At 38.8% G+C, this 25,585-nt stretch overlaps 1 protein-coding gene across 1 annotated transcript in view; it reads right to left on the bottom strand.

Moving 5' to 3' along the window:
* Window positions 1-25,585, bottom strand: part of eys (eyes shut homolog) — a 141,041-nt gene that overhangs the window by 50,568 nt on the left and 64,888 nt on the right. Inside the window, exons 28-38 of the mRNA XM_076742472.1 lie at window positions 20,565-20,736; window positions 20,135-20,213; window positions 19,470-19,669; window positions 15,320-15,444; window positions 14,635-14,759; window positions 13,891-14,104; window positions 8,286-8,476; window positions 8,092-8,183; window positions 5,395-5,545; window positions 5,183-5,295; window positions 4,825-5,081 (exon numbers count right to left, since the gene is read on the bottom strand). Coding sequence (XP_076598587.1) covers window positions 4,825-5,081; window positions 5,183-5,295; window positions 5,395-5,545; window positions 8,092-8,183; window positions 8,286-8,476; window positions 13,891-14,104; window positions 14,635-14,759; window positions 15,320-15,444; window positions 19,470-19,669; window positions 20,135-20,213; window positions 20,565-20,736 — 1,719 coding nt within the window. The remainder of the gene's footprint in view (window positions 1-4,824; window positions 5,082-5,182; window positions 5,296-5,394; window positions 5,546-8,091; window positions 8,184-8,285; window positions 8,477-13,890; window positions 14,105-14,634; window positions 14,760-15,319; window positions 15,445-19,469; window positions 19,670-20,134; window positions 20,214-20,564; window positions 20,737-25,585) is intronic.

Genomic DNA, 25,585 nt, shown 5'->3' with positions numbered 1-25,585 from the left:
TATACCTGTATAATACTGTAGGATTATTATTATTTATAATGCATTAAGCGGTGTTTAAACATTATAGTTGATCAAGGTGGAGCTAACTGTAACTAATTTATATACTGCTTGGTTTAAACTAAACTACAGCAGTACATTATATTTAATTATATTTAATAATTCTTAATAGTCATTGTATGTTTTGTATGAAAAACCTCAATCTGCAAAGTAACTATAGCTGACAATGTAGTATAAATACAAGTATAGTAGTAGAGTAAAAAGCACCAAGTAGCAAAAAAGTGGAAGTGGAAGTGGTGGAAGAGGTTTACTTAAGTACAACACTTAAGTAAAAGTACTTTGTTACATTTAACTACTGCATCTACACATACTTACATTCTCACCCCTATGCATCCATGTACAATGCACAGACATGCAGATATGCACATGCATGTGCACGGTCGATTTCATCTATTGCTTTTACTGCTTTTATCTGGAAGCGGTCTTATCCATTTGCTCAGTTGCTTTAATGTGTTTGTAAAAGCCTAAACAGCAGTGGGGGCTACAAAATTAGCTTCAGCTATACCCTGTTTATACATCACATCTGCTTCATTTCCTCTTCCTATGAACCAATTTTATCTGTGTGCTCCATGTTAAATGAATAAACAATCAATAAAACATACTTCTGCAGTACTGGTTTTCAAAATATTGTGGCACTTATATATCTGTGAGAGTTTTTTCCATTCTGATCCAAGACTATAAGGATAGAAGGTGCTGTGCAGATTATAACACCTTAACAAGTCTGTCATCTGTGATTTTTGGCTATAGAAATTAAATTGACTTGACTATATGCCCAATCGTTATTTTTTCTTTTATGTTCAGCCTGGGAGAGTGCTTATACATCTACACTGTATTCTCCATGAACTGTTAAGTCAAATCATCAACTATGAGGCATTAAGCACATTATAGCTTCTTGAACAATTATATAAGAGGCTGCAAAGACCCGTGTGCATCCTGATAGTTCTCTTAGTTACACTGTATGACACGTCAGCATTTCATCTAGGACACAAACAAGTCTGCATCATTAGTCACCGGGTAGGGTGACGTATCTATAATTAGCTGAGAGCAGGGGTGACTTGCTTTATTCTTCTCTTGTGTCTATTCTTAATTCAACAAGATGTGAGGACAAGGTTGTCACCCAGCAAAGTTGCTGTAGCACTACACACTCACAGACTTTGTCAGCATATAAACAGCCTCCGGACTCCGTCTGCGGGCTATCAGAACTAGTGTGGCAAAGCACACGCTGGATGAGTGCTCATATGAGATTGCACTCTGTTAAACCTGAGAGACTGAACTGCTTTTGAGGAGGAGCAATTCCTCAAACTCAGCAGAAATGACTCTAAAAGGCCACTGCCGGTATTTAAAGGAAAAGTTTATGTGTGACAAGTTGAAGAATAAGCAGGAGCTGACTTTATGGTCATGGAGGGAAAAGGCTGAGGGTAAATCCCATTACTTTTCTTCAAAAAATGATTGATTAGAAAAAAAAGCAGAAGTAAAAATACACATTGGTGAGAATGTATTAGCAAATCAAGCATGACATCTGATTACTTTCACAGGCATGATGGTGCAAATTTACTCTATATACTGAGTTATTATGCATCATTACATCACATAGTCAGGTTAAAATGCATATTTGGGTGAACAAGGTTCATTTCCAATAGGTAAGGTTAGCCTTAAGCTTGCACATTATCCCACAGACCATGTGTCCATGCAGGCGCACGCAGTAATATTTTGTTACCATTCAATAAACCTGAAAGCTGGTGAGAAACTAATGAATGAATTGAGCGCATGAATCAATGAACAATTCATATTATTCTCTCCTAGCAGTTTAGAAGTTGGCCAAAACACCTTGAATAACTGGCTTAGCAAAGCAGCGTCACTGTCATGTAAGCGGAGGGGGGGGGGGGGCCCTCTTTCTTCGACATAGCTGTCTCCCACGGGAAAAACAAATGAGAGTGAAGTCTTAAAAATAGCATGATTTTTGTTACAATGCCTGGAGAGACAAATGACATTTCAGTGGATTACTTAAACACCTGCAAATTAGCATTTTTAGAACACGTGGCAGAGGTGTCAGATAAGGGTGTCAGGTGAACAGAGGCTGCTCAAGCCACGCTGATAACTGTTAACATCAACTTTGAGCTCATTCTGTCAGATTCCCATATATTCTGTAAATACAAGGTTAAACTATCAATCTAAATCATGTTCAAGGGTTATGAAAGTGAAGATCAATCCACTCTGTCATTATTGAAACTCTTTGTAATGCAAATTTGCATTGCTTTAAATATTCCCCAGGCTTAAAATGTAAAGCACACATGACATTTGGTGGCTGCTGTCATGCAGAACCCCTCATTTGAAACCAATGTCTGAAAGTATTGTTTGGGCCATGCTCTGCCAGCCGCAGAGGAAGAGACATGTGCTATAGCTGAGGCTTTCTGTTCTTGCACACGGCATATATAATATCTAGTTTACTATGTTGATAGAGTTCCAGTTGAAATTCATTCATTTTTGAAGCAATTCATTTCAGAACTTAATTTCAGACCAGGATAGGATTTTGTTACATAGCAAATGAAGTTATAATTACCTCTATGAGTTGTCAGAAAATGCTGTTTGGCATTCTTTTTAATGTTTTCTACTGTCTTGTTTCAAAACATGAATCTTGTAAAATGGTCTGAATTCTGCACTTCATGGTTATAAACAGCTTTGTTTTGTAATGTGGAGCTAATTTGTCCTTGTATAGTATGGAGAAATATAATTTGATTCACTTTTACAAGAGAAAAAGCCTTTAGGATAAGGACTAAGTGGTCTCTTTGGCAGATGAACTGCTATTCTGGCCAATTTTGGCTGGGCAGCAGCATGGATGTATACAGTTGATGCCGCACTCAGACTGCCGCATTCATCTTGCTCCGGGGTTCTGACCTGTTCAAATAGGAAAATTGCTGATTATATGATTTTGATGATTTGATGATTTTGTGCTATTATTGGATGTTTTAACATGCCAACAGGGAATAAAATTTGACAGGTGAGAAGTTATTCTACAGTATTTTACTGTAAGAAATGTGATGAATTTGGTTTATCACAAGAAGTAATCCTTACTTCAAGCCACCATAAGGTTAAGCTAACTTATATTTGTATTGTTCATCTCTCTTGTATGAGCATGCTACTGTAAGTCATTTATTTTGAGTTGTAAACAACTGTATGATTATTTTATCACAGTGTGTAACTCTGAACAACCCTGCCGATGCGCTGGATTTCTATTTGTTTGTAGGCTAGATAACATGTGGCCTAAAATGGAAATGAGCAAAATGTGTTAATTTTTCACTGAAATGTACTTAAAAACAGATCTGTGAAGCCTGCCACAAGTTTACCTCATCTTTTAACATTAGTGCTTGTTGTAAGTACATCATGCAGCAAGACAAAAGACTATATATATAAAGTGATTCTGGAGTGTCAGTTGATCTTAAATATTAAAGAATGTAAATGTACATAAGATAAAATATTTTAGCACGAAAACCTCATTTTTAATTTAACCAAGTATCCTGTATCCTAAATTTATGTCTTGCATTTAGTAACAAACCAAACCAGATGAAAAGTGGTTTAAAATTTAATGATTTTAAACCAATGTTGTGATGATTTTCAGCGTGGACAGACCTCCTGCCTCCATAGGCTTACAAGAGGGGCGGCTTTACTGGACCAATAACCTGTAAGCTGGGTAGAACTTAGCTAAAAACCCTAATATGCTTGTGCTTTTGGTTTGAATGCCAAATAGTCCAACATGTGGAGAAGCCCAAAGCTTGATAGTCCTGCTGTGCAACTCTCAGTTTGAGATCATTTGCATCCCAGTCATAACCACCTGTACCAAAATCCTCCTACATGGCAAGAGACGGCTGAAACAAATGCACATACCACATCTGATTTAACACATGCAACTGGAATCAACACATTCAATCTATATCTTTTAATCCACGTTGGAGGATTAACCATGTAGCTAGAGTATGGGAGTGACTATAGCTATCATAACACACCATCTGAATTGTCTCTCACTTGTGAGCTGCTTGGCTTGCCTTATCAAGCACACAAGCAATTAATTCACAACTCTAGTGCGGCGGCTGTTGTCACTAACAGAGAATGACTACAATAGCAAAATACAAGATGCTGTTGTCTACACTGTCAGAGCACATCAGGCACGGCAAGAGAGGCAGAAAGGGACGTCAGTACCTACATCATAGGGTAAGGTGCACAGAGGAGAAACCTGCAAAGGAGAAACTCCTTAGTACGCGTGTCTAGCACTGTGGTCTCCTTAATAATGGCGCCGTAGTGGTTGGTACAAAATAATTATTTTTGGTGGAGTTAGGGGTGAGAGCTTTAGCTGAAGGTTGAGCAAGTGCTGCAAGGTCGCTTTCTCATTCTCAATGAGCGTCGGAGGTGAACATGGACACACAGCGATGGTTCAAGCTGCTTATACGGATCTTTCATTTCATTAATCATATCCTGAATAATTCACATCACTCAAAATTCCTATTGCAGCTGACTCTATTCTCCCTCATAGTGAAACCTATTAGCCAAAGAGGCTCAGCATATATTAACCAACATAATTTGTTGGCTGGCTCTTGATGATACCACTGTGGAGGTCACAGTACAGTAGGTTTTTTAAGCTTTTACTACGTGCGTGTGTACGTGTGTGTGTGTGTGTGTGTGTGTGTGTGTGTGTGTGTGTTATAAATCAAAATCACATATACAAACTGTCAGCTAAAAACAAAACCAAAAAAATTAAAATAAATCAAAGCTTACCTTTCTCACAAAAAGTTCCAGTAAAATGAAGCGGGCAGTGACAGGAAGGCAGAGCTCCGGCAGGCAGCTGCAGCTGATGACATGTTCCTCCGTTGCGGCAGAGACCGTCACGGCAAACTTGAGGTTCATGCAGAGATTGTTTTGGTGTTTGTGTGGGAGCTGTCATCGCTGTCGTATTCACCGTGTCAGAGGTGGTTGATTGAGTCGTCAAACTTGAAGAAGTTGTTGTGGGGGCTTCTGTGGCATCCAGAGTATGTCTATAAAATTGAACAAAAGTTTGACTGGTTAAGTGGATTAAAATAAACAACAAACAAATGCAGACAAATTAAATCAAAAGAAGAGATCCTGATGATTTTACCTGCATCGGCCTATGTTGCTGCCGGCGATGGCGTCAGATGTGTAAAAGCTCCTCACTTTATTAATTTCAATTATTTCAATGCAGCCAGTGTAGTTGTGGAAAGGCTTCGCTCTCTAAGGAAAAAAAAAGCTTTATTTGCACAATTCATTGTTTTTAATGGTAGGTATTATGCAACATTCATGTAACTTTTAAGCACATCTGTCAAGTCCTACCTGAATGGGTAGATGTTGTTGCGGCAGACCACCTGTGAAGATGTGGTTTACTCTTTGTATCATGTGTCCCAACCAGTAATTGCTGGCTGCACTTTTGATTTTCTCATGACCAGAAAGAGTTAGCTCTGCTTCACAGGGAGTCAGGTACTGTCTGTAAATGAGTATGAATCATTATTGTTTTCACATAAGCACATGCGTCACTGTTGTCTCTCTTTGGACAGCTTCACGAAGCAAAATGTAATAAATCTCAATGTATTCCATCAAGTTAAAAAGGAAGGAAATGTTGTGGCTTTGATAAGAAAATCCTTTATCCTCATTCAAGACATCAAGTTTTGGCTGACACTGGCCCCACAGATAACCAGACCAAAGTTTCTATGGCTTCATCAAGAAGAGGAAAGGATTTTCAAACCATTCGACTACAGGGAAAATGCCTTTAAGATGAGCTGCTGCAAAAGAGACCAGCAACAATCTTGCAGATAATATGAACTTGTCAATGTGTTGCCATTAACTCAGAAAAACTCCTGTAGTATTGATATATAAACACTTGGCAATGTGAAGATCAGAAATCTTAATAGCCATCTGAGAAGTAAAGTGAAATCGAACGCTGAGATTTAAAAACGGAGATAAACACATGGAATTGTTTTGTTTACTCTGTTAATACACTCATTAACCACAATCCTTTTCTGAGACGCTCCTGCTGAACTCCACTTTGTTTTCTCTAGATATATTTTGTGTCTTCACGCAACTATTTTGGACCCACCCCACAGCCATTTATAGATTTCAAAAACCAATTCTCCACTTTGAAACAACAGGGGAGAGCAGATAATTACCTAAGTGCAGATTCTGGACTAACCGTTTGCAGCTTGAGGGTACTTGGGCCACAGATGCACAGTCTCCTCTCCAGTGTCTCCTGATACCCCTTGTTCCCCGAGTGGAAGTTAGGAGGTCCATGAAGCAATCTAGTCTGATTTGTTAAGTCTGTACTTTGCAGGCTGTTGCATATGCCGGCAAAACACTCGGGGCACTAACTCCGAGCTGCATAAGTCCTTCCTCTAGAGCCAGCGTGGAGAAGCGGTTAATTTAGAAGCAGTCTGCCAGAGCGGCCTGGCCAGCAGCCAGAGGGCACTGTGCTCACTGTCCTTGAGAAGTCAGCCCCACTGGGTTTCTATTTAACATATTGAAAAGCGTCTTTGACGGGAAGATATATTAAAAGTCTATAATGAGTTAGGCGGTGACGTTGAGGATGGCCATGGTGTTGTAGCTCTGGGTCAAATCAGACAAAGATGGACGGACTCGGCCATCAGACAATTACAAAGAATTTGCTTTGTGACACCACAAACCATTTTTCCACACTCCCAACCCTCTAGTTATGACAGCTCTCTTTCTTGCAATGTCTCAAAGGGGTTGGTACAGAACATTATGATTGATTCATACTGCTGTTGTATTTTTCTTGCAGAAAAAAAAACAGGGGGTGGAGCCTCATAGCCCTTAAACCTGATAGGCCTTTCCAGATGCACTTGCATATTTAGGGCAGTGCAGCTTTGTGCCAAGAAATATGAGGCAACCTTCCCACTAAGCTTTGTTTCGACAGGAAATAATTTGCTCACCTTTGGCACAGTACGTTCATAATGACCTTCAGTGCTTTACCTCTTATCTGTGTTAAAATCTTGAGAAAAACCTTAATTCATTTCTTACTCAGTCTCTCTATCTCAGGCTTTTAGATCAGTGCAACAAAAGACAGAAGTGCAAAAATCATTATCTCTACCCAAACAGAACTTCTGCTAAAAAGTGATGAAAAGGCCTCTCTGCATTTAAGCAGAGGGTATAGGGACTTAATTTAACATTGCAAAGTAAACTGATTTGATACGAGTTGAACATTAGCCACTTTATTTCAGCTTCCTGCTCATACATAATAAACTTTGTGTCTTGAAACTAAACCACAATCTTTCTCATGTCAGGATATAATGGAGAGGGCTGGCAGCAAGACTGCACATGGGCTTAGGAACAATATAACTAAAGGGGCCACAGCCTCACTTTAAATCATTTAAACATTGATTTTGTGCTCGGCTCTTGCTTGTTAATCTTTTCGTAATGAAAAACTGCAAATGAAGACTTTAGAACAGCCAATAAAACATGGTCAGTGATCACTAATGCATTTTAATAGGCACATTCTGACGTTTGTTTTAGTTCTTTAAAATGGTGAGCCCATTTGCCCATTTGTAATAAAATCTAAATTCTCAGTCTGGTGATTCCTGCCAATTACATATCTTCCCCCACTATTAGGTACAGCCGCCCCCCCCTTGCCCCCCCCCAAAAAAACAAAACCCAAAACTGTCACACTTGAAATGAGTGGATAACCAAGGATAAAGTTAATACACATGAGGTGCAAAGACTATTTGAACAAAACTTGCATATTACGACATAGCTTATCATGAATGTGTCTCTTTATTCTCAACAGAAAATGTGTTCTCGCCTGTAACAGATACATAACATACTGCACCTTGACTTGTCTTTGTTAATACACCCTGTAAATTAAAAGCTGTAAAATGAAATTGTATTTACTTGTGATATGACATGTTTTTATTCGCATTTCATTTTCTAACAAAAAAAGAAAAGCTTAACATAAATGACAAAACATATGTGAATATTCACACCCAGACTCACAAGGTTGAACGAGAACAAAAAAAAAGGACATACCTGATATTAACAATGTGATCCTTGCCATCGTTAACATGAATAGATGTACTGATCCGTGTAACCTCGTCCTCCTCGTTGCAACAAAAGGCGTACTAAAACATTTGAGAGAGCGTTTTTAAAGACTTTGAACTGTATAAACTGACCATGAGGGAAATCGATGCGGTGCACGACAGCTATTTAACTCAAGCTGTTACCTGCAAGAGCCCGTCCAGGATGAAGAGTTTCATGAAGAAGAAATCACTGTTCACAGGCCCTTGGTCCACGTAGAGTATAGTTCCCTGGGCGGCTTGAGTTTGAAATCTCAGAGTAATGTTGTTGAGCGTGCTCAGGTCAATACCCTCAAACTCCAGGTATGAATTCCCAAAGTACTGAAGGTAGCTTGGATCTAGGAAATAAAAAAATACAGAAAGCTGAAATCACTCACTTCCTCCACAGGGAGGTCAGTGCACGAGGTGAGATACAGAACAGCAACCTCAGAATTATTTAAGATTCAGAGTCAGGCTAAGGACACCTCAGCAGGGCAGCTACCACTGAGGCTTGACCATGGACTTTCTGGTTGTGGGTGCACACATTGCTGTCTTTGACTCCATAAAATGTAAATGTACCCATCAAATAACCTTGGCATCATGGATGGAATACAGCTTAAAGAGATTAGTGCAGGCGATTTAGTGTGGGAAGTAGAGGCAAAAAAATACATGATTATTATTTTGAAAGCAGGAGAAAAGGCTTTGAGGGCTCTCAGTAGCATCACAGTTTTTACTTTTGCTCACTGTACAGGCATACTGTAAATAGTCTTATTTGCCAAAAAGCTGTGAAGCATGCAAATGGCACTATATTAGCTGAGAGTGGAGTCTTGGCTGAAATGAACGTATTCGTACAAGTTTATTACATGCCTCATTTTATAGTGGAATAACTTGGCTTATATCATCCATGAGAATGGGCAATTACGGGATATTTCAGTAAAAGTTCCACTGCCCGCAAGCTTATTGGGGGTAGTGACGCAGACAAACTTAAAAGACTGACTCAGACCGCAATTGGAGGCAAGCATTAGGGCTGCTCATGCTCAATATATTTCTCATTTGAAGGAAGTAGTGCAATTTGTTTGGCAAAAAGTCAAACCCGAGAGGCTCTTACAATGAGAAGCATTCCTGGATGCACCTGTCTCATGCTCTGTCTGTTCTTATCTGGGGGGAAAAAAAAATCATTACACTAGAGAAATCAGCAAAGCTCCTTTAAAGTTGTTGCCGTGATTAATCGGGCAGCAGCAAGTGAGACCTTTATCAATATTTGTTACACGTCAACTCCTAATAGGCCAGACGCTCTTTGATCTGACAGTGGGCCCCTCAGGGCATTTGGCAAACAAGCTAACCTAAATACCCCCGTTTTCTCTGGAGAGCCATATGACCAATACCCTGAGGAAAATCCCCTAACAAAAAAAGTGAGAATTATCAGGAGCAGACCTACTGTGATCTGTGAATTAATGAGGATAAATGCACACAGCAACAATGCCGCGCTGTCTTCGGCTTCACTCCTGACAATGGGGTTTGCCAATGCTGATGATAGAAAATTACCCCTCAGAGACAAAGCTATTCATTAATTTTAAAGCCTTGTTTAGTCTGTTGTAGTCTTTGATGCAGTCTGAGGCGGTTGCCAGGAGGTAGTATCGTACCTCATTAGCAGTTAGCTTCAGTCTCTCCTTTAAAGGTCTCCTGTTCTTAACCACTATCCTACATTCTCACACCAGATTCCTCATCCACACGCTTCGAGTCACTGGTCGGTTAAATCTAAATTGAAAATATGTACAACTTAAATTGCATCCCATTTTTTTTTCATGTTCAATATCTTGTTATGCACAGATTCTGTATTTTCTTTACTGCTGTTATACAAGCTGGAAAAGGAGGACTAACATAATGCTGACCAGGGAGTTTGTCACTGCTGTACTCTGTTCAAACGCCTTTGTAGGTTCAATATGGGAAATAAAGTCGTCTCAGTGGGAATATTCCTTGACATAAATCTTTCAGATCAGATTTAATTAGGACCAGTCTTAATACATGTCCATAAAAGAGGTGAGAAAATTGATGACTCATATTTAATGTAACTTAGAGAGGTGGAGCGCCATGTTGCAGCACAGACTGTGTGCAGATGTCAGTCAGGTTAAAGTACAAGATATTCCACTAGAACAATATATTTGGAGAAATACGAACTTTAGGTCAATTAAAAAGAGGATAGACTTTGGACAGCAGGATTTAATTGATATAGACGTAATGCCCCATTTATTTTAAAAAAGTCGGCATGTGAGTCCTGGTTTGCGCCTGATTTATTGGGTGAAGTAATAGAGTGACTGATTGAACGTGTCGCAGGACAGAGATAAAATACTGCTGAGGACCATTCTTGGACCCTTGCAATTTCAGAGCCCTGAGGGAAGGCAAAAGGTCATCCTGTGCTGTAACCACAAAACTGGCAGAAAATGTCTTATACTCAAGATATGTTACGTAAGATGATTTAGTTGAATATCATAATACTGCTGAGCTTTACAGAGGAATCAGTTCCTAAATATATATATATAGCTTTTTTCAATATCTAGTGTCTAATTATATCTTTGTTTGGTTTTAAAAATAACCAATGAAATCACTCCAACGCGCTGACAGTTACTGTACAGCAATCAGGCCACAAACTGCAGCTGAACGGACACATTTAAACACAGCTTTTTTCATCTCGCCGAGCCTTTATGAATATTCAGAGATGTGCACGTAATGTGCATATCATTATGACTCACTGGAAAAGTTGTGTCATTGAATACATCAAAATCGTTGTAAGCACACTGATCAGACACTGTCAACTCAATTTTGAACAAACTATAATTGAAAAAAAAACAAAAAAACAAACATGCTCACATAAATGAGGGCTGTGCAGAAAAAATGCATGCATGTTAGACTGAAGGTTAACAAGGTGACTGCCCTGAGACAGGTGGTGCATGTTTAAAAGGGCCCTCTGGCTAACCTCTTACTCATCAAGTTGATTTTGAGGAGCTTAAGCAATTTCATTTCAGCTACTCGTGGCAGCAAAAGATAACAGCTTTACCTGTGCTGTGGTGATCACTCCAAGGAAAGTCAACCAAATTGTGGCTTAGCAGCAGTAAGCCTCCCTCCACCGTCCTTTCTAGATTCCCATCAGCTCTCACATTGTAGAGCTAAAATACTGTGTAGCTCAGCATTGCATGAAGAGTGATAGGGGGAAAAAAGAGACCCAGAAGACAATCATCTCAATCTGAGGAATAAGGTTACTTTTTTTGTTGCTACTAGTTTGCATCTGAACTGAACTGACTTTATTTTTTTTTTTCTAAAAAATAATATATGCATAAAATTTCTCAGCAAATTCATGTTATTTAGATGTTAACAAGAAACTGTATCCGCTACTGTCAGTGGACCATATAAACTACCCTCTCTATGTTTAAATTCCATTGACTTGCTATATTTCAAAGGTTGCCGAGCAGTCTTAGGTTTAAAGGAGCACTGTCTGAGTCTATTTCAAGCAGCACCAAGGGCACTGCATGCGTTTAGATGGTGACCTAGTTAGATAAACTCATGAGTTTCTGGGTCCTCTTACTTTAAAACTTATTTACTTTGATTATGCACGTATATGTAAAAGAATAAAGAGACGTTTCGGTGTGTAGATGCTTGGGTTTGTTTATCTTTACCAGTATGTTGTGTGTATATTTAACCCTCTCTAAACCGCTGCACAGGATGAGGGCTGGATCAGGTGCAGCGGGGAGGACTCCATTATGTTTGGCCCACAGTGATTTTCAGAGTGTCGCACTGAATTGGTTCAAGCTCGTCTGTGTTCAATAGATCTGTTTTACAGCTCTGTGAACAGTTTCAAAGGTAGACAGACCTCATCTGTCAAGGAGTAACAATCTGCCCAGTGCTCCCAATTCCTCCTCTCACATAGATGACTGAATCCAATACCAATAATGTTGAACATATTGTGTTCTGTGTCTGTCATTTGAGTGTTAAAGGATATAGTGTCAAATAATGATTGGATTTATCACTCTTTGAAATTATTATTTTCAAATAGAAATAGAAAATGTACCTCAGCGGCCAACACAAATCTAGCTTTTCACAGAAATCTTTTTTCCCACCAGAGCTGTACAAACTATGACAATCTCTCAATCAAACCAAATATATCATTTCCTGCCATGTTCCAAAGGCTCTAAAATCACATTTGGACTAGCAGCTCAGCGGGAGTCTCCTCTCATTCGAAACTGGCAAAACCCTGTGCAGCAAAACTGCTTGGTGGGAAGGACGAGGGAAGGATAGCTTTGTAATTTGTCAAAATAACAATTTAAAAAAAAAAAATCCTGGAACACCTTCGGTACAAATTGATTGGTGTAATGGCTTATCAATTGAAATAATTTAGTGACACTTTCTTGCGTGCATAATGTTAATGGAAGTAATAGCATAGTAATGGGAGCAATGACTTGATTGAGAAACATTAATTTACGTTAATACACTGCCATATTTCAGCTGATCCATCATTAGGGTAGCAGGTGTTATTCTTTGTAGTGAAATAATTGTCCATCAAAATGATTCCCTTCCCAGAAACCCTGAGTTTGTGCGTCACTGTATATAAATATGAGTCATAATGATATTGACCTAAAGTTCTTCCTCATACGAGAGAGGTAACATTAAAAGTAATGCATAACAACTGTGAACAAGCAGACAAGTTAAAAAATTACAAACCAAATTGAACTGAAGCAAAACTGAAATATCTTAATTGTATGCAGCCTTTGAAGTTATTCGTCTTAAACAGCTAGGACCTAAAATAAACTGCATTTAAATGTGCTTAAAAGAGGATAATGCATAATATTGTATATTGGTGGAGGAGGCACTCGGATCCTCTACTTAAGTGAAAGTAACAATACAACAATGCAAAAATACTGCGTTCCAGGTAAAATTGTACAACCTCAAGCATTCAAAATAATACTTGAGTAAAAGTACATAAGTACAATTAGCATAATATACAGTAGTATAAAATACTGTATGAATCAAAAGTAAAACTACTCAATATATTATATGCTCATATATCATTAAATTGTTATTACTGGTGTAAAAGTGTGTAAGCAGCATTTCACAGGGCACCTGGAAAGCCCCCCCTCAAAGTTCAGCTGCAATAAATATGTATTTGTTTTTGGATAATTTTATCTCTTTGTTCCTTAAGCAGTTACTTAGATGAAAGATCAAGTGAGGAGAAACGTCTCTTTGGTGAAAGTGCAACAACTCATAAACACCGCGTATGCACACACACACTGCTCTGATGCTCCACCACCGGGCCATCTGTGTATTTACTGTTGTTTATTTTTCTTACCATCTACTGACACAAACGCTACGTTCATGCTCATACTCATATTATACACCGATAGAAAGCTACAATTCTTGTGAGTCGATTGATTCAAACCATTTCAACATACATTCACAACAGCAGGCACAATAAACGCCAACAGCACACAAACAACCGTTTTTAAAATTGAAGCAACATTGAGGCAACTCACCAAAAGATTCAAGAACAGCTATCAGTTTACTTTGGGTATGCTTTGGATAGATGTTTTAGGGAAATTTTCATGGAGTTAAAATTATTATTGTTGCATTAAGATTCCAAGAAGCTGCCACTCGGGCCCCTGCACCTATGAATAAAAGTAGTGGATATTTCCCTCTGAAATGTAGTGGAACAAAAGCATAAAAGAGCATAAAATGGATAACTGCATGCTCTTGTTTGTACATGCCTGCACAGTGTGGTCTGTACCTGAGGACTGCTCAGCTGCTGGTGTTGGTTTGAGTGTTGGCGTCGGCACTCTGGGTGTGGAGCCGCGAGTGATGTTCTTGACTGCAGTCGTCAAGGGAACAGCATCCGTAACAGGAGGCAGGCAGCTGACCTTGTTGATGCCATCTACACAGGAAAATGCTTCTGGACATGGATTCAACAGGCAGTCATCATAGTTGTGCTCACAGTTCCTCCCCTGTGTATGTAAAATAAACAACTTTTAAATGTGTGGAGTAATTCTGCCATGAGATGCTAAACGGGACATGATGTTTACAGCTTGAATAATAAGGGTTGCATATATAGAACAGAACACTATGTAATAAGACATTATCTTAAATGTGACGCAAGATAGTATCTGATTACAGACAATTTAGATTAGTTTCATTTTGATGTGCAACATTAAAAATTAACATATGTCATATTATTTTCCTGAGCACCTTTTGGGGTTTTTTAGTAAATAGTAAATGGCACATGTCATCCTGTTATTTGTGCAAGAAACGCATCAGATTCACCTGCTTTACAGTGAGAGTAAATGATGATGTGACTATATACAATAAAAAAAAGGGCAGTCACTCATTTTTAACAGTGTGTAAACTAGTGCCAAGAGAGGACTCAAGAGTTGAGGGTTCAAAACGGTAAAGGTTGACAATAATAATAATAATAATAATAATAACTAAAATAGTAATAATAAAAAGATGGAGATAGGCATAAGGAGCGGAGTCTCACCACAAATCCAGGACGACAGAAACAGGTGTAGCCATAGCCTGGATCATTCTGAATGCATATCCCCTGGTTGCAGGGCTGTGGAAGGCACTCATTAATGTCATCCTCACAGTGAAGGCCTGTCCAACCTGCCAGGAACAAAAGCCCACAGAGTGCCGTGGTGAGCCCAGGCTCTCCCACTTCCACCCTCTGAAGTGAATATCAATCAGATTCTCCTACATTGATTTGCTTCTTTTTGGGTTCACACACATACAAAGACAAGAAAAGGCTTTCACTAAAGAGTAAGATGCCACATACATTTTAATGAGCCCCGGCTGTATCGTCTTTTTATCACTGTCTTTTTTAGTACTGTATGGCTACAAATTTCTCCCTGGAGAAAAGTAGTTTTGCATGGCTTTGAGGCACAGAAGTTATGTAGACATTATGGTAACCCTTAGTGACACTTTATATGGCCCATTTCAATCCAATATGGGTGTTCTGTAAGTATTAACATGGTTTACATATGGTAAACTGTACGCGACCACATCTGGGGTGCAGAAAAAAAAAAGTCATCTAGTCTCTGTCTTAGTAATCTTGTTCTTGAGTCACAAAGGTTTCCTGTTAGAGGACTCTGAAAGGAAAATAAACTGCTTCGGTCGCCTCATTTCAAAGCAAATTGAGAGACTCACAGGATGTTTGAGTGACTCACCTGACCTGCAGTGGCAGACATAGCTATTAATAAGATCTTGGCAAATGGCACCGTTGTGGCAGGGCGCTGAGCAACATTCGTTAACATCCACTTCACAGAAATCCCCCATGAAACCTGCTGGACAGCTAAGGAAACATATCATACTTTAAAACCGTGAGGCTGTCTCACAGAGCTGTCACTTCCTTCTTGTGGGTCTGATACACTGTATCTGTAAGAACTGCTGGTTTTCATTATTTATCAGAAAGTACCACAACTTTTTCTAGTCAGTTGCTTCTTATTTCAGAGTATATTATTAAAAACAGACATTTTTTTTTTTTTAAATCTTCAGAGAAACAGAAATGGAATCAGTAAAGCAAGCGATAAACTGAAGAGAGGGTTCATTTTAAAGTGCAGCAGTGGGTTGTCCACACACCAACTCACATTAACCTAAGTGCACTGCTCCTGGGCAATATAATGTGGGACCACAGGGTATCAAAATCATATAAAATATATATAAAAACAAAACAAAATCTCACTGACATGATCTGCTATCATTTGCTCATACATAATAAATGACTGTTAGGAGCAAAATTCACTCTTTTTACAGCAGAGGGTCACGTGCATGATAATACAGCTGGACTAAAATGTGATTCTGCTCATCAGTATTAACCTGTAGGCTTAATAGAAGTATTATCCATCCCGTGATGTCAAAAAGAGGTTTTTACAGAAACAAAGTAAATGGATCTTTAGGGCCAACTGGTCGGTTAGGAGCAAGTAATGTGTCAGTGTCAACATTCACAAACATGATTTGATTTCAAAAAACAATGATTTCCTCTTTATTTATGATTTCAAGCCCCTGAATAATATTCTCATACTGGATCTATGGGGACTTACAAAGTATCTGTTAGTGTGTAGTAACATCACAGAAACGTTTTCTACATTACTATAATATTTCACAATACTCCCATAGTAATTTAAGTTTCTGTGTACTGTTGTGATTTAATTGAACTTCCATTTTGTTCCTTAGCACACAACCCCAAGTCCAAAAAAGTTGTGAGGCTGTATAAAACACAGAATTTGATAACTTGCTAATCCTTTTTGACATATACTCTGAATATGATGCAGCAACACGTTCAAACATGTTGGGACAGGAGCAACAAAAGTCTGGGAAAGCTGTATGCTGAAAAGTGGAAGTCTCCAAAAACACCTGTTTGGAACATTCCACAGGTAAACAGGTTCATTGGTAACAGGTGATAGTATCATGATCGGGTATGAAAAGAGCATCCTCGAAAGGCTCAGTTGATCACAAGTGAGGATGGAGCGTTATTGGCGAACAGTTTATTTGCTAATGATCGTATTCTTTTTTAACTTGTGTTCTACACAGCGTCCCAACTTTTTTTTTCGAATTGAGGTTGTACATTAAATATGCCTAAAAAATAATTTACTACTTTCTATGGAACCCAGCAGTTTATTCCTTGTATCACTATAAGTGTGAGGACTGTTTGATTTCTATATCAACACATCCTCCTTGCTTTCATTGCATTACACTACTCAGGTCTGTACATCCAGGTGCTCTCCAAAAAAGGTTAATTCATGTGTCTAACATGTAAACTGTCCCCTTAATATTCGTAATAAATCCAACCAGAAATACACAAATCAACAGTGACAGATTCATGACAAAATACTTTGGAGTTCTGGCACCAGGCATTGTCACACCACCAGAGTGAAGTTCACAGAAAACACTGTTCTGCAGAGTTAACGGATGATGCTGCCAATGCACCCCTCTCAAGCTAAGGGCCCCGGCTGGACTAAATCAATATGGTGCTCTATGTGTTATTGTCATTAGCACATAGATGGTCATGGTCCAGCGTGCCAAACAATGCTGGAAACTCCAGTTAAGTTTACAGATCACAAACTTAAAATTGGAGACCTTATTTGAGGGGAAGATAAAACAGAATGGATTAATTCAGCAGTGCATAAAATCCACAGCGAAACAAAGTGGAAATATTTAGGTGCGATAATGGCTTTCTATTGTGGAGCTGGTGATTTGCACAGGATAAGCTACACCTTGAGCAAAGAGAGGTACCACTCGATTCTGCAGATGTCATTCCCACTGGCTTCAAGTTTTGTAGGAGCGCAGTCATTTTCCAGATGGACAATGAGCCTGATGAGCATCAAAGCTACCTGAGGCCACCGAACACCGAGGTCTGCTGGCTTGCATAGATTTCAAATTTACAGTCACCAGACCTCAAACCTACTGAACATCTTCAGGATTATTTGACTCCGAAAAAGGTGACATAAGCAGAATGTTGGGAACAAGACAATGCAGATTCCCAAAAAAATTACAAAGAAGTTCAGCAAAAGCTACCAAACTCTATATTCATGAGGCTACAATTCCTCTTTTGGAATGTGACTTCTGTTGTAAACTGGGATGTGTGAGGCACGGTTGCTTTAATCATGCAACACTACAACATCAGAAAACGGGCAAAGGGTTCATGCATAATCTCTTGGCTGACCAGCATAACAGAGAATAGAGTGCCTTTGAGGACATTTGTGGAACAGGTGCAGAATTGAATATGAACCACTTCACACATAACATGCAGATAAAACAACACTGCATTTTCATGTTTTGTAGATGTGGGCTGGCCAAGAAACTGCATGAAATTGCATGCCTGATTTTATATTTTAGCCCATTAGTCAGTGTACTAGCCTGGCCAAACCCTCCCCACTGAGGTGGAAGAAATATGTAGATGTGCAAAACACTGTTGCCTCTCAAAAAATCTTTGAATGGGATTTTAAAGTCGCAGGAGCCTTCTCCACCAAAAACGCCACACTGGAAGTTGCTGTCATTCAGAAAATCTTTTAACTAACACTGCACAGACAACAGCTAAATTGGCATAACACACAATATGTGAACACAACAGTAAATAAGCAAAATGCTGGCTCTCCATCCATAAATCAAATTATGTCTGTAAGCAAACCCAAAATGAAACAACATGGTCAAAAATGACAAATTGCTGGATCTAAATAAAGTCAATAACCAGTTCATAATGCACTGATACCACAATAAATTTCATTTGATGTCCACATTCATCAAAAGAATCCTCTGTTCTAGAAAGAGCATGCAATGCACAATCCTCATATTGCAGATCAGCAGGACATTAAAAGGACACTCTTGTCCTTGCACACATCTACCTGTAAATGCACAGCATATACTATAGTGCCTCCCTGTAACACATACACAAATTAGCCTACAATGAAGTAAACACCATAAAAAATGCTGTGCTGAGGCAGTAGGCAGTCTGGTGTGTCAATACTGCAAAGTGCATCCACCTATGTGGAGTCATGGTAGTCTCGGATCCATTAAATCATGACAGTGAGCAGCAGAACACCAGCACAATGTTAGACAATGTAATTAACTGTAAGGCATCCAGGGAGCTGCTGTGTCAAATATGCACACTCTTACGACATCCACCTTGTATTCAGATACACTTCATCACTCAAGGGAGAGCGTGTCAGCAATTAAAAAGTAATGATTCACTTGTGACCAACACGGAAGACAGCTAGGCACGTACTGTGGCATCATTCTTGCGAGACAAGATGCATATTTAGAGGTGAGCATAATTGATGGAGTAGAATATGGGAGCATGTAAATTCATATTTTAAAGCGTTTTTCAAATTTTACAAATTCACCTGTGAACAACAACTCCTTGATGTTGTTAGTATTGACTGCTTACTAAGGTCTGCCTGCTTAATTATTGCTGCTTCTTTCCCGTCTTGCATGGCATATATTCAGTTTATGGTGACAAGTCACTCACAATTTCCAATCATCTTTAAATTCTTAACTGAAGTGGACAAAAGCAGGCTTCTTAATTACAGCCAGCAACCAAAGATTTTGGGTTTTAGGATAACCCACGTGCTTGGCAGCATGACATAACCTCTTCAAATCCAATGAAGAGCTGGGTACAGCTGCGAACGTTAGCCTCCGTGGTTGATTTGAAAATTAAACTGTGGCCATGTTTGGTTTTAGGTGTACATGAAGACACATTTAAACTATGGGTGCAGGCTGCACTCAGCAGGGCATGCTGTTCCAATCAGCTCATAATACGATGGGGACAATCATTCAGTGTCATTACATCAAAAGGAAAACACTCTTAACAGTCCAACTCACCTGCATGTAAAGTTCGACCCTTCACCATCAATGCAGGTGGCTCCATTGAAACACAGTGAGACATTAAAAGCGCCATCTTTGCAGACATCTATATCATTCTCACAAGTTTTCCCAGTGTAACCATCGTGACAGAAGCATGCATATTTATCAATGAGATCCACACACGAGCCTCCATTCAAACAGGGACTGGGAGCACAGTCCTGTGAATGAAAAAGACATCAGATGCTTACAGGAGTGACGAACTGTACCAGTAACACTCAATATTTTGACAGATAGAAACATTAAATGGATAATTTGCCATCTAAAATATATAATGTGTGGTTAAGAAAAGGCAAAGAGACTAATTTGGTTTAAAATGACTTGCTGGTACTTAAAAAGTAGATAATCAGGCTACCCAGTGAACTGAATGCACACAGAGACCCTGAAAGCATCTCAATGTTTTATCTCCAGAGTCCAGTACAAGCTGTGGCTTTAATCAATTAAGCATTAGCAATTTCTTTTAATCAGATATTTGTACACTGTTTACATGATCCTGGAAGTTCAATTGACTTATCTTGCTGAAAAATCAATAGAGTTAGTGATACCAAAGGCCACACAGAGATCAAAAAACTCTCAAGAAATTCCCCTTGAACATCTAGCAGGTTTATTAATGAAGCTCAACTCACGTCAATGTTTGTTTCACATCTGCTGCCGGTCCATCCAGATTCACAGAGACAGGAGTATGAATATATTCCATCTTTACAGCTGAGAAGGTCACAACAGATAGGCTTAGAACTGACTCCCCAAAAGTACACTGTCACTAAAATCAACTAAAAAGCATTCATATATGCAGGTCTTTTGCTGTATAGTTCATGCAGAATGCTTCAAGACAGAGACAGTCTATTGAATGAGTGAGTATTTCCCCTTCAACAGAATTAATGACTATAATTTAGAGACCACTGAGACAACCTGTAAGTGCGTCACATTAGCTCCTTAGAACATGTGACATATGTCTCCACTCACTGCTCCGGCAAGGAGTATAATTAAAAATAATTCCATGCCATTTCTGCATAATTTGCCAGGTTTCTGTTTTAAATGACACAGAGAAATCTTTACCTCCCATGAAGACAAGGCGCTGACATACATTCATCAATGTTGGTTTCACAGTGGAGCCCACTGAAGCCATCAGGACACAAGCAGCGGTATCGATTAGGTGCGTCAATACATCGCCCACGATTTTGGCATGGGTTTGAAACACATTCATCGATGTTAACGTCACACCGTGGCCCTAGGAAATGAAGCACATTTCAAGACATAATGTATTTAGCAAATTAGTAAGAGATTTTTTTTTTTTTTTTTAATACTTCAGTTCTCAAACTGCAAAAACACAGATAAAAAAAAAAACATCACACTGTAGTAGGTTGGATTCCTCTATGAATCTGTGTGGGTTAAATTTTAATTAAATTACATCAAATTAAAATTTTCTTACCTCATGTAAACCAAAGTGCTATCTGTCAAGAAGTACTGGATTGATCAGTAATCGGCAAGCAAATGAAACATATAATAAAAGTGTGATTGCTGTGACGGTTTCTAGTTTCAAATTTCTGCAAAATCACTCTGGAAAAACTTGCATACTATTTGCAGTTAACGGATTGCAAGATGCAAAAACAAGCAGTATGGTCTTTAAGAGCAAAACACTCTGAGCGTGCTGTCCAGAAAAAGCTGCCTCACCGGCACGACATGCTTTTTTTCTTCGCTGGTCTCTTTAGTACCTTTGATATAAAGTGATCACAGACTGACAGGGATGGTAAACACGAGCATGCTGTATATAGATAACTGGCATTGCATTAAAAGATTTCTGGGTTTTGCAGCTCAAGTGTTTTTTTTGTTTTTTACCTCTTGCTCACACATTATTTTTTCTGTTACTGACAACATACCTTGAATGCTTTTAATGAAAAGGATTTGAGATGTATAATTCAAAGTGGCTTTAACTTCTGTGTCATGAGTCTGTTTGACACTTCATTAATTATTACACAGAGAAACATCCTTTTCCTCCTGGCATTAGCTTTAATTATCAGTATCCAGCTTAAATAGCAAGTAAATCAAAGCATGAAGCAGAAATATTATCTCCTCCTGGAAGTTTCAACCAAGTTTTAAACCTTAGTTTTCTACATGTGAACTTGTTCAAACGGATTTTGAATTTTAAGGGATGAATAGGGATTATGATGATCGTAGGACTAATGACAAGGAGCAGTTTGTTATATGCAGCATAGAAATATAACCACATACCTCAAATGACAGAGGAGTCATTAATTAATTCCCCATACTAAAGACAACATCTTATTCTGCCTTGCGACAGTAAACAGGCATTAAATGTTCATTCACTAATATCTTTTTAAGTAATTTATTAAGTAAAAAAAAAGCCAAATATTCAATGGTTCCAGCTTTTCTAACATGAGCTTTTTCTGCTTTTCTCCATTTTTATGACTGTAAATTGAATGTGTTTGGGTTTCAGTCTGTTGGTCACATAAAACAAAGCAAGTTGAAGACATCCCCTTCTCTTAATTAATTATAATTAACAGATTAGTGGATAATGAAAATAATCTTTGGTTGCAGCCCTAATCTAGACAGTGATTGACACTTAGATGTCAAATCTAAATTCTGCAAAAACTGGCCTGCATTGGCTTGAAATGTTCTTGTTATTGTGTCCCACCGATAATAGGGCGCTGATAGGAGGTGCAGTAGATCAGAGTAACAATAAACAGTTGATGAAATTAAATCATTCCTCTAAAAACAACTTAATATAAGGATGCATGACATCTGTAAATGACCACTTAGTGGGCTTTAATGTCCATGCGAGGGCTCAGTGAATTGCAGCATCGAACTAAAGGAAACGTGTCACATCCTCTACACGCTGTATGTCCTTACAGCTGAATACACAGTATCACATCTTTGAAGGCAGAAAGGAACACGTGAATTATCCTCAAAACAACTTACTGTATGTCTTCACCCTCCATCAGCCGCACTTAAGACAAGTCTGAAGATTCACTAAGTAAGTCAGCTTTATTCAGAGAGTTGATGATATTCATTATTTATGCAGACCTCACAAAAATAGCAACAAGATCACAAAAGAAATGAAGGGGAGGGGAGGGCTCAAGCTGTGAGGGAAACACCAAATAACAGAAGCCATCAAAATTAGCCTCCTTCCTGCCAACTAATCAGAACACAGGTTGGGAAAACACATGACTGTTTATAGAAGTTGAAATTATAGCATGTACAGCTTCAAAGGTATCCACAGAGGTGACTAGCTTTGCTGAGGAATTAAAAATGAATTCCTGGGTTGCAGCTAATTTTACATGAGGCCATTTTTGTGATGTTTTTCACTTAAGTAGTAAAAAGATTATCTGCTTCCCCTAAACTCTATTTGAGATTCCCAAGAATCGAGAGATGAAACATGATGACTGATCATTGTTTAGCAATTGGTTCGCTTTTCATCCTTGGGTTGAGACAGATGTAAACAAACATGGTGACAATGGGAGCAAGAATATATTTATTACTTCCCGTGTTTTACCATGAAAGAGAATGAATAAGCTGCCTTTGGTGTACACAAAATCTATCATGTTTGTTCGTTACAGAGTGTGAAACGGCTCCTTTCTTGTGCCAAACTGATAACTTCTTTCATTTAGCCAAAAGGAAAGATGCGCTGCAGCTGGAAAATTCACAGTTTATGACTGCAAAGGTTAAAAACAATCCCTGAACCCAAAAAAATAACAGAAAGCTGCGGCAGAAAATGAACTATGGGTAATGTGATACACAAGTGTGACGAGGGAAATGGAGCAATAAGTGAAAAATGATGGTAGGAAAATCTCTTATTCATTTAATGCACACATTTTTACGACACTTTCTTTCTTTTTCACATTATCCATAGACTGATGCTCCCGTTCTTCTCACATTCTGATGTTTTTATTTAGGTTAGAAGTCGTAAAACACTTCAGGTTCTGAGCTGGCATTTTACACTCAATCTAAAACGCTAAGAGGACAGAAGTATAAACGAGACGAGGAATTACATGCTGAATGTTTAATGCTGCAGACTGGCCAACAAGGGTCTGAAATAGCCTTAAAAATTATAATACTTATTAAGATGAAGAAATTTGAGTAATTAAAACAAGACTACAAAGTGTCTTGCTTGTCCGGTATCGCGTGACGGATTAGTGAGAGAAGGATATGTAATCTGAAATCAAAAGAACTGAAGGCTTAATTGTGATAAGCCTTAAAATGGAGATCAACTGTTTTCTTAACAGTGCTGCACTGACACTTTTGTTTCTGAGAAAAGAACCGACGTATTTATAGCACTAAGCCCAACAACACGAGTCACAAAGTAACACCAGAGCTGTCTTAGTCTTTAATTGATACAATTAGTAAACTGAGTTGAGATGTTTGCACGAGCTGAGCATGTTTTCCATCCACATTAAATGTGCACTACATCTCCAGAGCAACAGATCTCTGTGGAGACGAAACATTATTTATCAAGTTCACGCGGCAAAAGACTAAATTTACTGAAGCCAAGCAGCATCACAAGGGCCAGAGCATCATCAGCCAACAATGTGCTGACTGAGGAAGCTGCAACAATGTGCTGATTGCACTGTACCATCACTCAAGGGAACACGCTCTTTAATGACGGGTGAAGAAGAGAAAAGAGAAGGTGACGAATAGTGTGCTTAAACCGTGATTTATATAAACAAGATTACCCATTAATCATGTCGTTGTAATGACTTCTGACCTCAGTACGGAACACGTCTGTGCACAGTTAAATACATTGTTGAGATAGCAGCACTTTTTAGACAAAACATCCTAAATAATGATCAGACAGCTGAGATCGAGGCATCTGCCAAGGCTCTTACTGAACAAAACAAGGCATCCTTTATAGTGTTTGTCAAAATGACACAAACTGACGCAGTATATAAAAATAAAGCGTCAATGTGATCAGAGCCGTAACTAAAAACTGTTGTGGAACAAGTGATTCATATTGACACCTGATTTGCAAAGAAGTGCGAGATAAAAATAAGAAAAGTTTAATCTTAATGTCTCCCTTCTGTACTGACTCTTAGAAAGGTAAGAAATAATGAAAGAAGCTGGTGGAAGCGTCGAAAATGTGAATGTTCTGCCGTCTTTTTTCAGGTGTTTCTGAATATTTTACATAAAAAAAAAACTTTAAAATTTGCCATCACTTTAGAAAAGAGAGGTAATTAGCTGGTTTACTAAAAGAGCAGAAAACACAGATGCACTGACTCACTGACCAACAATATGAACAGTGATGCAGGCGGGAATGAAGTGTCATTACAGCTTAATCACATCCATGAAAGTGAGTAGATATAACACTAGACTGATGTATTAGTAAGCAGCTTCAACTGTTCCAGTCAAAATGAATGTTGGCATTCGATATGCAAAAAACACCCCTTGACTTCCCTGATGGCTGAAGCAAATAATACGATAATACCATCAAGTGACACAACGAGTTACAGTACTTCAGTGATAGAGGAGATGACACATCATAGCATCAAAGCCGAATAACGTTTCAGTCAATTCCAATCACGCTGCAGAAACACAACGCGATGAATCACCCTAAGATGGCAAACTGACTATCAGACTGGAGTAAAAAGAAGTTCCACGCAGCTGCTGTTCTGCCACGAGCCTCTCTGTGTTTTTTATGGAAAAGTTGCAATGTTGTTACATGTGTTACGGGAGCAAATATTTTGTATGAGTTCCAGTTGGTTTGAGCCAATCCAAACCGTATCCTCTGGCCGCTTGCTCTCTTGGGGAACCCTGTTTCCTCAGATGAGCTTAAAGCAACAGAAAAAGTAATGACTTGTACTATGCTGTACGTCGGCCTAATAATAAAAGCTGCTTCTGTGGGAATTGGGCCATGTGTGTCAGGTTCTGCTCTCCAGAGTAGCAATACCTCAGAGACTTCCCCCCTCTCTCAACTGGGGAAGGATAAATTGATGATACAGTGTTGAAGACAAATGAAATTAATCTTCCCAGTACCTGACAGGGATCGGCTTTAGAGTGCACACACACACACTTACGCACACACACACACACACACAGGCACGCACGCGGGCGCTAAAATAGCTTGA

This window comes from Chaetodon auriga, chromosome 11 (assembly GCF_051107435.1).
Source record: "Chaetodon auriga isolate fChaAug3 chromosome 11, fChaAug3.hap1, whole genome shotgun sequence".
NCBI lineage: Eukaryota > Metazoa > Chordata > Actinopteri > Chaetodontiformes > Chaetodontidae > Chaetodon > Chaetodon auriga.
This window is presented reverse-complemented; position numbering and strand designations above follow the sequence as displayed.